This window comes from Lagopus muta, chromosome 17 (assembly GCF_023343835.1).
Source record: "Lagopus muta isolate bLagMut1 chromosome 17, bLagMut1 primary, whole genome shotgun sequence".
Taxonomy (NCBI): Eukaryota; Metazoa; Chordata; class Aves; order Galliformes; family Phasianidae; genus Lagopus; species Lagopus muta.
Window position 1 is genome coordinate 7,135,362 of NC_064449.1, and position 14,659 is coordinate 7,150,020.

Below are 14,659 nucleotides of genomic sequence, written 5' to 3' on the forward strand. Positions count from 1 at the left end.
GCTGAGATCAAACCTGGATTGTACTATGGCACGTCTCAGACTGCCACAAAGCCCTTCAGATTCAATTTTTCAGTATCAAAGTGCTTAACCCCTGCGGGCTGTGGTCTCTGCTTTAATCCTCAGGCTGTGGAAGCCAGCAACCAGGCTGGTGCTAATTTAGGGGCTGTTTAGTAGGACTTTCCCAGCTGATACCCTGATGAGTGGAAAACGAACTTTCCCCCTAGAAGTTAAAAAAACAACAACAAAAAGCAAGTTTAAAAAAAAAAAAAAAGGCAAAAGGAAACTGGGTTTTGTGTATTGTTTCAAACGTGCAAATACCAGATTTAAGCATGTTTTGCTTTTTCATGCGTAACTGAGCTCTCTCCCCATCCTGCCTCAAGGTGGCAACACTACGCGCAGTCCTGAGTTCTGACTGAGGAATCAAATCCCATTTTGGTGGTGCTGCAATGGAGTCTGACTGACAGGCCAGTGAAACTACTCCAGACTTACACTGTATAAATTTTTCTTTTTGATTACAAAGCTTTATGGTCTTGAGTTCCTTCCCAGAATCATTATCACATCTGTCACTGTCACTGCTATCAGAGGCTAAGGATGTTTTTAATGGAGCAATGAAATCCAAACTATCATTCTTGCTGAAATACTGCTCCTAAGCACACAATAGGCCAGGTGCTGCAATTATTAATAATTCCCTCTGATGGCATAATATAGGCTCTCCGTTTTGTTTTAGTACAATTTACTTAGAGTTATTTCTTCAGTGATGGAAATTGTTTTGGAGTGATTTTTTGGAAGTGCTGCAAGTTTGTTTGCTGGAATCCTTCTCTCCTGGAAATGAGGCATGTCTCTCACAGGCTCCCTTTTGCTCACACACAAATGAACTGCTAATTAAGATGATGAAATTGCTGAAAGGGGTGAAACCTTCCACTTGGCCAAAGAGAAGATTGTGGATTAATCTGTATAAAGCTGAAGGCTCAATTAAAAACTGCTGTTCAACATTTTGGTGCTAATGAGACTTGCATGTCTGCCACTCAAGAAGCTGCGAGTGTGTCCTGTGGTTTTTGTGTAGAGAAACGAAGTGAGCACTTCTGCTGCTTTCATCTCCACTGGTGATGACTGGAATTGAGAATACACAGCAATCAGTATCAGGTGTGCAGCAGTTCATATCATCTGCTTATGCAGACTGCTTCTTATGGTAACTTTTGTACATGGCCAAAAGCATCTTGAGAGGCATATGAGACGCATGTTTACAAGACTGCACGGTATGGTTTGGAGAGCTAGTTGTCTTGCATGCCCCCTGCTACCACATTAAATCAGTTCTTCACAGATTTTAATGTACTCCTGCTCGTCTTGTCTGTGTAAAGGAGGGAAGAGCTCTCCATCTCTCTGGAGCAAAGGCAACAGATGACTCGCTCAGTGTCACACTGGGCACAAAGTCTTGTTCCAGGTTAGTTACCTGCTGACTGAGCTGCTTAGGACCTGGGGAGGTACCGACACTGTTCTGTTGCCCTCTAAAAACAGCTTCCCTGCAGTTGTTGAGAACTTACACATTTAAAATAAATCAAGTGTTTTAGGAGCATTTCTGTGCATTTGCAGGAAGTCGTCGAATAGTGGATGTGATGGATGTGAACACGCAAAGAGGTGTTGAAATGAGCATGTCCCAGTTTGTGAGATACTATGAAACGCCAGAGGCCCAGCGTGAAAAACTCTACAACGTCATCAGCTTGGAGTTCAGTCACACAAAGCTGGAGAACATTGTCAAGCGTCCCAATGTGGTAAGGGATCCTGTTTACTTTCAGCTTCTTTCCAATAAGCAGTTGCTTTTAGTAAATAATAGAGCTGGAGGATGCACACTAGAAAGAAAGTAACGTAACTCTTGTAACTCTTGTCTGTTTAGGATCTCATTTTCCACTGTCTCCTTGGTGCTGGAACTTAATCTACAGGAATTAGGTGCCTGATGAGCTCTTAATCATGTGATTTGTACTGACATCTAATTCTTTTGAATGTATTTAGGGGAAACTGCATTTAAAATTAAATACCTGTCTATTGTCTTATGGTATTGTGAAGTGTTAATGTGCAAATACAACCTAATCCAAAATAACAATAGAGCTATTTTGTAATGTAAAATATAAAGCTATTACTACCCTAAAGAAAGCAGTCTTAGTCTATGACTTGCTGAAGAAGGAAATTGTGGATTATCTCTAAGGAAGAGGAAATTTAAAGCCATAACCTAGGAGCTTAAATTCCTTCTACAGACCCTCTTGTTCAGTGCAAAAACGTTCAAGGGAACCAAAGCAAAGAAGTTGAAAACACATGTATTAAATATAGAAATTTACACAAAATTAATTTGTCATAATTACTGCATGGTCAGAATTGGCATCATCAGAGGAAGAAAGCAGATTTGTACGCATTTTGGAAAAGTGGGTGACTTCATGGAGTTACTAGCAGTGAAACTGTGACCATGTTAATAAAGATAATTTCATTTATTACTAAAAAGTAGCCATACGTGAGTGAGGATGACAGCATCAGCTCGTTGTACACAGTGATACAGTGGAGGAACTGGCATTGGAAGTTTCACAGTGTCTCCTCTGGACACTCGACAGAGAAATTTGGGCATTGGTCCTGGTTGATCAGAGAACAAAGAGACTTCTCAGAGCAGAATGAGTGCTGCTTGTTCCGCTGAGCCTGTTTCTGGCACTGAATGTTCACGGTGCTGCAGAGTGTAAAACTATAGCCCTATGGTGCTTTGCTGTCAGCCATTTTTCTTGCAATTTCTAAGTGCTATTGCAGCTGTAGTAGTGGTTGTTTTTGTGTGTTTTTTTTTCTTTCACTGGGGACATCTCTTGCATTTGCAGGCAATATAAATGCCACACTTATGCCCGAACTGGTGAAGAAAAAAAAGTAGATGGCAGACTTTATAGCTGATTTATGGAAGTAATTATTGAGTAGGGTTTGTGTTCTGTTACATGTGTATCACAAATTGAATATTAACCACTTATTCAGAAGTTTATACAGGTTTTTGCTGTCATTCAGACACTAGCCAGGCAGTTTTGGAAGAGCTCTGGGGAGTTTCTGGTGTTCAGTTTATCCCGATTTTCCCAACACATCATTCTCAGTGAGCTTTTAAAACGTCTGTGCTAATTTCCTGGGTGCTCAGGACTGAAACATGCAATTAGGTCCCTGTTACCCCACGTAAATTAATTTTTCATGTTTGTTTAATTCAGCCTGAGTGTAAAGGGGTTTGTAAAACCAGCAATATTTAGATCTCACTGGAAGAGTGCTCTTTCAGGACCCTTCAGGTGCTGCAGTGGGAGATACAAGAAGAAGGTGCCAGGGACTGTGGGGAAGTCCAGTCAGTACATAAAGTCAGATATTAACCAAATACTGTATTTGTAGGAGTGGATCCTGTGAGTGCTGCAGAGCTGAAAGCCCACAAGCAGAAGTACTTGACTTTGTGCAAAGGCTGTGGGTTGCAATATCAGCATGTGGGGATTATTTCAGAACTGGGGCAGTAATCATCAATTTTGTTTCCACATACAACTGTGATAGTCACGAATTGGTGCTACTTCTACTGCCTGTATCATCTCCCTTTGACTCTTCTCCAAGTACTGCTTGTTATCAACAGTACCTGGTGCAGATGGAGAAATAGATGAGCAACAGCCCAACCTGCAAGAATGTCACATGCTAAGTGCAGCATAATGAAATGCAAGCCTTTGGGTCAGCCCACACAAATAATCATTCTTGCATGGGCCTTTTAAAATATGCGGCAGTCAGGACGCTAGGTTGAGTGCTGCCCATGGCAGAACTGTAGCTCTGGTTCTTGCTGCTCACAGAGGGAGGAGAGGTGACCAACAAACACCTCGGATAGGTCTCACGGCCCTTGTTGGCCCATAGACAGCACGGCAGGAGTTTGGAGCTGTGTCGGGATGTGCAGCCACACTGTGGCCAAATGCCGCACTACAGCCTGCCTGGTTGGACTTCCCTCCTTCACTGGAGTTAGCCGTTTTGAAAGCTGGTGTGCGTGATCCACTTGTGTAATCAGCAGGGAGTGTGATGGATACCTAGGACATCACTAAAAACACCAACCAGTGAGATGCAGGCTTGACCTTACTGATGGTCAGCTAATGCTCTGGCACCCAGGAGAGATGTGTTAAAATGTCCCTACCAGGCACCAGGTTCCACCTCCTCTTCATCTTGCTGGTAAAGTCTTTTTTCTCCTGCCATGCTTCCTAGAAGTTTGACATTTGAACAAGAACTTCGATGAATCTTAATCTGAAGTAGAACATTGGAGGAGATGATAATGTAATTACTCAAATCAGAATGTGGTCAGAAAATGGGTTTAATGTTCCTTGAAATGGAACGTATTGGAAAAATGTAATTTCTTTTGTGCTTGTGTTTTAATGTTCATAAATGCAGTTTCTGGGATATTGGTTACAAAAAAGTGTGCCTGCTACTCATCTGCTGCTGACCCTATTGGGATTCCAGCCAACAGGGGTACATCCCACCGTGTGTTCAGTGACTAATAGTTGATTTTTGGGGCTTCCAGGTGGACTTAGTCGACTGGGTGGATAATATGTGGCCACAGCATTTGAAGGAGAGACAGACAGATGCTACCAATGCTATTTCAGAGATGAAATACCCGAAAGTGAAGAAGTAAGTTTCTTTAAATGCTTTCCTCTTGACCTCCTGGCTTAATTCCTTTTAAACTCAAAAGCAAGAAGCAAAGAAAATCTTTATTTATTTATTTTCCGTGAGCAGGAAGAGAAATTGATGTGATTGATCTGTTTAAGCAGTGCAATGCTGATAGGCTGCTCCAGGTTTGAAGGAGAACAATTCTGTATTTGAGAATTTTACAATGGATGCTTCATGATTTAAGGCTTGTGTTTGGGATCTTTAGGAAAGGAATTATGTATGTGCATGCCTTTTAAATTTCCCGATGCAATTTTTCTAAATATTTTCAACTGAGAAATAATCTACGATTTGAGTACATTTTCAGTCCAATCCCTTTAAAAAGTACCTTTTCATTTCTGTTTTCAGCAACTGTTTTGAAAATGACAGACTACCTCTGATCTTAAATGATAAAGATGTGAGAGTGGTCAAATGCTGTGGCAGGCTTCCTGCTGAGGTGACTGATGTCCCATGCCTATCAGTGTTCAAGAGGTACTTGGATAATGCCCTTAACATTGCTTTATCTGTTGGTTAGCCCTTTAGTGGGAAGTTGGACTCAGTGATCTGTTGAGTTCCCTTCCACCCGAACTATTCCATTCTCCAAAAGCACTGGCCCAGAAAGCTCCTTCACAGGATACAGATGTCTTACAATTCATACAGTAAAATCAAAGCCCTTCTGTAGGCTGGATTCAGATCCTTCCCAGGTCCTAAACTACTAATGGCTGAAAAGTTGTCAGCTGATGCTTTGTGAAATGAGCTTGCAGTCCATTGTTAATAGGTGTGGGTCTCCCTCAGAGATTTGTTTCTACCATTCATGGCAATTTACTTACCTGCTGAAGTTCCCAAGCATTGGACTTGCTGCATACACTGTGTTTCTGGTGGCAGAGGACCCTTTCAGAACAGGTTTGATGAGGATCACAGGTAGTTTGTCCTTCTTCTGCCAATCCCAGTTGTAGTCTTTAGATGAATTTGCTACTATGAAATCACCTCAGTGCTCCTTCTGTTTGAATGTCTCCCTCTTGGAATTGTAGTGGCTTATTTCTTTTTGTTTTTTAAATATTTGGAATAAAGATTAGAGGAAACATACCACTTTTGGAGGCCTGAAAATATGCATTGTAAGAAGTTTCATAGGAATAAACAACAGAAATTGGATTTATTGTTAATAATTTTAACAGCTGTTGACTTGTGTGGCCAGTGAGCAGCAGATAATCCTGGAAGCACTAAATTGACTTCACTGCTGTTTCTGTTTTAGAGGCATTTTCTATTGGCCAGACCTAATGCTGGCAACGTCTCACACTCTGTTGTTGAACCAACTTCTAGCGCTCTGCAAATTGCTTAGAACTGCTTCCAAACTGTAATGTCTAAAATAGATTGATACTAACATATACAAAGAAGCGTGCAGTCCATTTTGCATCATTTTGTCTCTTATTCCATAATAATAAATGTTCTGGAAGGTGCAGGTCTCCATAACAGGAGAGGCATTGTGGCAAGCATTGGGGGGAAGCCCTGTCCTGCAATTTGCTGAGCACACTGATTTCAGTAGAAGTTAAAGGTACTGTATCCTGAATAAGCAAACTGCTTGTTAGGGTCGTCAGATATGGATAAGAGTGCCAAGTTTCACACATGCATCTGGAAATGTCCTATGTGACTTGCTAAAGTTGTGCAGTCAGAGCGGAAAATAGAACTTGGGCAAATTGTTTCCCCTTCCCAAGTGATTAGTCCACTAAACAACATGCTTTATGTATAATAAGTTAAAACTAAGGAACAGAATCGTGTTCTTAAGATCTTAAGATTCTTAAGATCTTCAGGATTCCTGGGCTGTACAAAGTAAGAAGCAAGGAAAACTGTCCCTTACCTGGAGCAGGCGTGCTCCAGATACTGAGGAAAAAATGCAGTCAGTAAACAAAACAAGGCAGAGATGGCTTCAAGGATAGGGTAACAACATGACTAACAGAATTTAGCAGAAAAAGCAGAGTGTGTTCTTGCAGTTCACTACTTGCATCATGAACTGCCAGATGGTAGGTTTCAAGGAGGGATTTTTAGAGAAGTAGCAATTCAACAGATTTTGACATGGAGCTTTTCCCATGTGCGGGGGGTGACCTGTTAGAAAGAAGGGATGCCTGTTCAAGAAGTAGACGTAACCATAGAGGTTGCTGTCACTAGCAAAGGGAAGGTAGAGGTTGGCAGCTTGATAAACTAGTAGATGTGATAGGTAAAGGGAAGTTAAACAGTGAAAGACTAGGTGCTTGAAATGTGAAAATGGAGTTTGTTGTGGGGAAAGAGAGTTACTGTGCACAAGGGTTAAAGGCAAGCATGATGCAGCTGGAGTGAGAGTGTAAGAGGGTTATTTAGTGAGCATCATCTAGCAGAAAGGGTAGAGAAAGATGATTTACAGCACTGGTGGCACAAAATTTTTATTGGTCTGCAGAAGCAACAAAGATAAATTTAAAAGCAAATATTGATAGTCTAGGAGTGCCAGAGAAGTTGTCTTGGATGAGGACAAAGCTCCATGGTGCTCGGTAACCTGTCTGCTGTTGCCTGCTGTCATAGCTGCTCTGGGGAGAATGGGAAAACAGCATGAGCATAAAATGAAGCAGCCCCTTAATAGACTTCTGAACTTCCACTGTAAGCAGTTCAGGCAGGGACTTCTTGAGCTGGAAGTGGTTTCTGTGTGCTTAGTGACTCTCAGGAGATTTTTCTGCTTTAAACTTGTCCAGTTTAAATATGAAATCCTCAAGAGATTAGCTTTCTCCATCTCTGGGAATTCACACTGCCCCTTTCCTGTATAGATACCAGTCCCAGCTATTGCTGTGAGTGCCCAGAGGGCATGAGCCCTTATTAAAGAGATTGTGTTCAATCATGGAGCTAAATGTCAGTGCTGTCACTTGTTTCGTATGTCCCGTTTGTTTCTGCGAATCTCCAGTATTCGTATTCTTTAATTCTGACTGTTGTTGCTCAGAAATTGGATTGTTTCATTTCATTTTGGTTTTTAGCGTTCTCATAATACTGACTCTGCAGTATGCCATAACCACCATTAACGTGTTCCCTACAAACAAAAAGCACTCCAGCGAGCGCGTTGCAGTTTTGCAGACACAGATGGCATTACCAGACACAAATGTCTGTCTTGGCTCCTGCACATCGAGTTCCGTGCTGGGAGTGAAGTTAGAGAACGCTCCATCTGCTGCGCTGCTTCGGTTACTAGGAGTGCTACACGTGCTGGAGGCTGCTGTGGCTTTCACTTGGATTTGCACCATTAACTTAAAAAAAAAAATCAAAAATCAGGGTAATGAGGTTATTCATCTGTCTGTAAGTAAATGACTACTTTCCTAATAAGAGCCTTAGAGGACTGAATTAAGTGAGGAACAGTTTATGTCAAAAAAAATAAGTAGAACTTTCCAAGCACTGCATCTTAAGCAGCAAGAAAACGTGAGAAGTTAGGCACTGGCCTGCTGAGGTGGTGGTGTGACAAAATTGAAACTGATGTAAGTTGGCATTGCCCCTGGAAAACTGTCCTGTGCCCATATTGTCCATCTTTACTGCCAGAACATGCTGTTATACAGCTGCAAAGTAAACTGGACTAGAAATTGGTCTGTCTGAAAATCGACTCAGAAATAAAGAAAAATTGGTCACTTTTTAGGCCATTCCAGCCATCACATGATTGCTTGGATGTTTGCGCCAACTGAGAAGCAGTGCAAGAGCACGACAAGATCACAGCAGGGGGATTGCAGGCAGAGTCCTTCTGCAGTTCATGTGAGGTGCAGATCTATGTGGTGCTGGGAGAGCAAACAGCAGCTCACTGCTACTGAGATCACAAAGCAATGGCAGCAAAATAGCAACTGTGCCAAGCCTCAATCACTGCAGCAGCCTTCTGGCCTTAAAAATTCTTCTTATTAGAATGCCTACACACTGCTATAATAGATCTCTAATATCACTGCTGTCCTTCAATAAGGGATGATATAGGGGGATAGGACTTGATCTCTTGAGGTCCCTTTCGACCCCCGTGATTGTGTGATTTTACATGAAACATCAACTTGTTCACAAAAGGGTGCTGCTCTGATACAATACACTGTTAGCCCTGTTTTTCCCTCTGCTAGGCAGTTATTCAGCCATCTATTCCTTTCTATTCATTAATTCCTTTGCTAAGTAGAGATGCATTTAAGCAGATGCTAAAATGTTCCATGGAGCTGTGGTCTAATTAGAAGCTGAGGGTGCGCCTCTGGGGACAGAAACTGCCCTTTGAACTGAGGGAGCTCGCAGGTCCCACAAGGCAACCTGGTGCTGTTTAATGCATGTGTGATACTTCTGTGCACAGTGTGTGTCATTTGTGAATTGTTTTGGATACAAAACTGCCCCACAGATATAATTAAGTACAAGAAATGGAGACCAGTAAGCACGAGTTCTCAAACTTCTTAAGCTAGCCAGGTAAATAAAACTTTATGTCTTCAATTTGATACATTAGAGTCAAATCCTCCCTTGTGTACAGCTTGGAGGACTCGCAGACTCACACGTACAGCTGAAATAAATGCTGGTCTTTGAAACTCCTTGTGGTGTAGCTGGGCAGCCATGTCACAAAGATGGAGACATGCACTGCATCTGCAGATGCCAGAACGCTATTCCAGCTTCATGTGCTCACAGGGCAGACAGGCCATGTTTTTGCAAATTGGCAGGTTGGTTCATTTCTTCACAGCCATCGCTGCCTTCTCAGAAATTTAAGCTTCCAATTAAGAGAGAGGCCTCTCAGTTCTTAAAGTTCAAAGGTAACCTCCCCAGCATTAGCTGAACACACGCCATAGCGGTGAGGTTTGCAGTCAGTCTTGAAATGGTAGCTGGGTGCAGCTCTGCTGTTCCTCTCTGTGAGCTGTCCCTGCCAAAATCCGATGGCTGGAATGTAAATAACTCCTTCCTCGTGAGGTCCCCGCATGTAGCAGGAGGCAGGCTGGGATCAGGAGCGAAGCGGTGCCTTGGTGCTTCACAGCATCTTGGATGGGAGCGGGGCGAGGTGGGACCAGGTCGGCATCAACTGCTGTCTTTGCTACCGGTGTGATCTGGATTTCTGGTTGCTTTGTAAAATCTCTAGTGCAAAGTGAGGCCGTCCCTTATCTGGTACTTGTTTCTGTCTGCCTGACTCAGCCTGTAACCCCCTCAGGGCAGGCACCAGGTCCTTTATGTGCTTTTGAAGTGCCTGCCGCACGCTCCACCTTTAATGATTAGTTCCTTCGTGGTCTGGAGAGGCGATGCTTTGCCTGAAGAGCTCCTCACCTCAGGCCCTGCTCCTGGCAAGGGATCCGGGGCTGTGGGCTTCGCTGTGCCCTCGGAAGGTGGAGCTGGCCCCGAGGCTGCAGGTGGGTGCCCGCACCCTGCTAGCGGGCTGGAGGTCCCCAGTCCACGAGGGGAAGCCAGGGGGAAGACGGGGAGCCCTTTCCGTGAGGGTCCCATCACGTGGGGGGAGGCCACGGGCCTTCTACGAGGGGAAGACGGGTCCCCCTCTCCTCGTGAGGGACCCGAGGCCCTCGGGCCTCCCGCAGGGGCTGCGGGCGGGGTCGGCGCTGCGGGGGCCGGTGGGGCCTGGGCGGGGGTGGGGCGGCGGAGGACGGCAGAAGGGGCCGCGAGCGCTGGCCCCGTGTCTGCCGGGTGACAAAGGTTCCTTTTGTCTGCCGGCGTAATTTGTGGCTTTCGGTTACGGGGCCCCCGTGCGGGAGCGTGGCTCGGGCCGTTAGCGTTACCCGGGGCGGAGGTGAGGGGCAGCGCGGAGCCGCTCCGTCCTGCCCGCCGCGGGGCCCGCTCCTTCTCCCCGCTTTGGCTCTCGCGGTCGGCTCATGGGTTTGTGGTATTCGGTTTCAGGCTTAGGGATTTCAACCAGCCGGCGCTGCTCCTGGGAGGAAGGAAGAGTGAGCTATACTTTTCTCATTGGCCCGAACAAAAAACAGAAGCCTCTGCTGGGGTTTGGGAGTGGTTTATGGGCTGAGCTCAGTGGCAGGGGAGCCCTCGCAATGCCAGAGGGAATAGAGCCGTATGGTGCACGATACCTAATGCGAGAGAAAAGGAGCTGAGCTCAGGGTAATGCCGCCTGCGTGTGCTCACGCGTCTCCCCCGAGTCCGTGTGCATGTGCATTTCCCTGCCTGCGCGCGTGCCTGCGCCCGTGCGCGTCTGCATCCTGCCGTGTCCGCTGCTGTCTTTGTTTCGCTGTTTGCTTGTGGGTTCGGAGCGATGCGTGGCGAGTGCATTGTGGGTTTGCCTGCCAGCGTGGTGCGTGCGGAGCAGCGGCTCCGTGTTGTTTCTGCCTCTGTCTGCTTGGTGGTTGCCTTCCTCTGGATCATCCCCCGTGCTTGTTTTGGGGGATGATCTTCCCTGTGAGTTCACAGCTTACTCCATGTTTCTCTGCATCCTTTCACTAATGGTTTTACACAGATTTTTTGGGGGGGGGAAGTTCTTTTTTCCCTTATATCTTAGACCCTTCCTCCAAAATAACAGTGTGTTAACCTAAACAATTCCCGGCTGTTGGAGAATGAAACAAACTCCAGTGGGGAAGGGAGGCTCTCTTATAGGAGATTACAAGCAGCTGCCTGGTGGTGGAAAGCCCACGCTGGTGCTATGCAGGGGTTGGATGTGGTGGAGAACAACTGAAGTGGGGCATCCTTTGCATCACCTGTGCTCTCAGGGCGTACCTCTGACATTGTGTCCCCTCACACTGCTTGGGGTTGTGCTCCCATAACCCATTACCTGCTGCGGCCCTGCATTTCTATCAGTGCGGTTACCGTGCAACAGCTCTTTTTTAATAATAATTACTATTATTGCGGGTGCGTGCAGTACAAAAAAACCTGAAAAGTTGCTCCTTTCCCCACAGCAGCAGCAGCTGCTGGAGCAGCGGTGTGTGGGGCTGCGCGGGGCCATGTGACTGCGGCGCGTTGGGAAGGAAGCGCAGAGGTCAATGCAAAGGCATTGTGCCAGGAGGGCTGCGGGCTGCGGCCCCTCCACGCTGCGGGGCCGGACAAAAGCGGCCCGATGGGGTGGGTGAGCAGCAGAAACCAAAGGGGAGCTACGCTGTGTAGTGGCTCCTTTGTGGAAAAAGGTGTTTTTGTAGTTGAAAATGAGCTGTATGTTTTTGTTAACCACCATTTGCCTGGCTCGTGGCACCCACCTGGATTGGAATGGAGGTTGTGTGTAGAGAGCTGCAAGAAATCAGAAGGAAATGGACAAAAACGTGCGTTGGCGCTGCTCTCTGCCTGGGTGTTTTCTCACACAGCTAAATTCTCCACACTTGGGTTCGACAGGGCACGAATGCTGTTGTTTCCTATCTGAGCGCAAGAGATCAACAGCTTCAGGTTGGCGTTAGCTGCTGGTGGATGGGCACAGCCACGGGATGATGCGTTCACCTTCGGGCCCCGCAGTGCCCCCTGATCGGGGTCTGCACAGGTAGCTCAGTCCTACAGAACTGATCGTGCCACGCGTGGCTCGCCTTCCACGAACAAAAGGAATCAGTTCCAAAGGGTTTGGATTTCTGCTTGAGCACAATGCAAACCCCTCGTCCTCAGTGCTGCCTGCAAACCGAGGGCTTGTTTTATTCGCCATGATTCAATCTGTGACTTTCTGCTCTTTGGCTCAAAGAAAGGTGACTTCCTTCCTGGGCTTTTATTGGTTTTAATTTCTGTCTGACTTCTCGTAATCAACAACATCTTGGTGGGCTGCAACATGAAAGGAGAAATTTAAGAGAAAAAAAAAAAAAAAAGCATTTGGGAGGGAAGGACTCGTATTTTGAAATGGAGCATGTTGAGAGTCTGGCCAGCCCCTGGGCTAGCTGGGATTCCTGAAGCACCCCGGCTGCCCAGGGGTATTTCTCCGCTCCCGCTCCTGGGGGCGCCGTGAGGAGAACCCGCGCGCCGCGCTGAGCGGAGCCGTAATGGCGGGCGGCGGCGCGGGACCCTGCGACCCCGGCCCGCCTTCCTGACAGCGCTGCGTGCCGGCCTGTCAGCCCGGGCTCGCGGCGGTTGCTAGGCAGCGGCTCCTGGGGCCGAGGGCCGCGCTGATTGGTCGGGCGGCCGCAGCCTATCGGCGCGCGGGACGTTGCACGCCGCCTGCATACTGCTGAGCCTCTCGCCACCTGGATGTGCCGAGAAAAAGGCACGGTGCTGTGATACCTTTTTTTTTTTTTTTTTTAAATTATTTTTATTTTTCCCTCCACCTCCTCTTTCTGGTACTGTTTCCGTAACCAAAAAAAAAAAAAAAAAAAAAAAAAAGCCAAAACAACAACAACAAAAAAAAACCCGACCCTAAAAAAACCTCCAAACCAAAAAAATAAACCCAGTCAGGCCATGAAACGGAGACCGGAACAAGGAAAAGAGGTTAGTGGGTTAAGCGGTGTGCGTTTCCTGCGGCCGCAGGGCGCTGCAGCTCGGCCATCGCTCAGCGCCGGGCCGCGGGGCTGCGGGCGGGGGGCGCCGCCGGGAGAGCCGCACCGAGCGGCTGAGCTGACGGGTTGGGTGCCTGGCCATGCTGCCGGCCGCGGCCTGGCTGCCTCCTGCTACTGGGATGCCGAGCGATGGGAACAAAAAGGAGCTAGCTCGCCGAGCGAGGTCTCTGCCCCCCACTCCTTGCTGGAATGGCAGCGGTGGCACGCAGGTGATGAGAGCTTTTATGGGCAAATGCGATTTTTCAAAACTTGGAGGCTATTTGTGTACAACTCACGGTGAAGGTTATGTCTGAGCATGAAGGAGAGCGTGCAGCGGAGCATCCAGCGGCGGGCGGTGCTGTGCTGCTTCTGACAGCGTAACTGCCAGCCTTCCTCCATTCCCTGACTCTGGGAGCTCCTGGTTGTCCAGGCAGCAAACTCCAACTTGGAGATGCACTTTTTTCAGTTACAGGCTAATTATCATTACAGACAAAAACCTCTGTGCTGTAGATGCAAAAATATGATTGGTTGGAAACGATGTTGCGCACGCAATACTCTGTAAATTAAGACATGAAAAATACGTTTCAGACTGATTCTGTTTTGTCCTTCGCTCTGCTTTCAGGTACTGTTTGATGAGTGTGAAAGGATGCTTCACTGATTTCCATATTGATTTTGGAGGCACTTCAGTGTGGTATCACGTTTTCCGTGGGGGGAAGGTAAGTGAACCTTGCTTGATGTTTGTTTTTATTCTTCTCTGCCTCTTATGGCGGGAAGGGGTTGCTTGCTTTTGTTTTTCTTTCACTTTTCTTGTTTGTTTGTTTTTTTTTTCTTCTTTGCTAGTGGGTTGTCAGTCTGTTTCAGTTACCTTTGATGTAGATGCAGTTTGCAGAACTGGAAGGACACTGTCTGCCTTTATGAAACAAGCAAGAGATTTGTTTGAAATCTGTAATGCGCGTGTTGTTTGGCGGTGACTTTGTGCATGTTATTGCTGTGTGGTTAGAAGTGTCATGTGGAGTACGTGGCTGTGTGTACCCTCGTTGGGTCGTAGTGCCCTCGTAAGTCACCTTCTGTAGCTGGAGCTTTACTGTATCCTTTTAGAGATTTCATGGTCCTCCTGTGTGCACATTAATCTGAGCTGAAGTGTTGCAGAATAGAGAAATGTTAAAATGTGAACATAGCCACACATGCTGTATATCTTCACTGGTTTAGGTTGCTATTCCTAATTGTAGTGTAGACAGCGTAAGGAGGGCACTGATATAAGTGGAACAGATTGATCATCCCTGTTGTGCAGACACCGTTAATCTCTGTGTACAGTGGAGTTGTGCTATACCAACATACTGTTTTGAACCGAAAGTGAATTGTGCAGGCATCTTCTGAATGAAATGTTTCATGGAAGAGAGATGACAACTGACAGTTATCTTGCCACTTCCAGCACGTAATTGCTGCCGCTGTCTGCTCTGGACCTCAATGTACAATACCTGAAACATGTGTTTTATGCAGAAAGCAGGCTTGGTGCTCTGCATTCATTTCTCTAACGTAGGATAAACTTCCTGGAATCTCTTAGCTGTGTATTTTTGTTGACTGTGGATAATAGTTACATCTTTGCTTTA

At 46.3% G+C, this 14,659-nt stretch overlaps 1 protein-coding gene across 18 annotated transcripts in view; it reads left to right on the forward strand.

Moving 5' to 3' along the window:
- KDM2B (lysine demethylase 2B) overlaps nt 1-14,659 on the forward strand; it is a 103,473-nt gene that overhangs the window by 21,109 nt on the left and 67,705 nt on the right. For 12 of the 18 annotated variants that reach the window (XM_048963815.1, XM_048963827.1, XM_048963820.1 and 9 more), the window contains 3 exons: nt 1,591-1,769; nt 4,541-4,647; nt 13,672-13,765. In XM_048963815.1, the coding sequence (XP_048819772.1) occupies nt 1,591-1,769; nt 4,541-4,647; nt 13,672-13,765 (380 nt within the window). Of the gene's footprint in view, nt 1-1,091; nt 1,144-1,383; nt 1,442-1,590; nt 1,770-4,540; nt 4,648-9,985; nt 10,005-10,601; nt 10,720-12,891; nt 13,003-13,059; nt 13,280-13,671; nt 13,766-14,659 lie in introns of those variants that run through there. The other 6 variants (XM_048963825.1, XM_048963824.1, XM_048963831.1 and 3 more) reach the window with 6 other exon arrangements.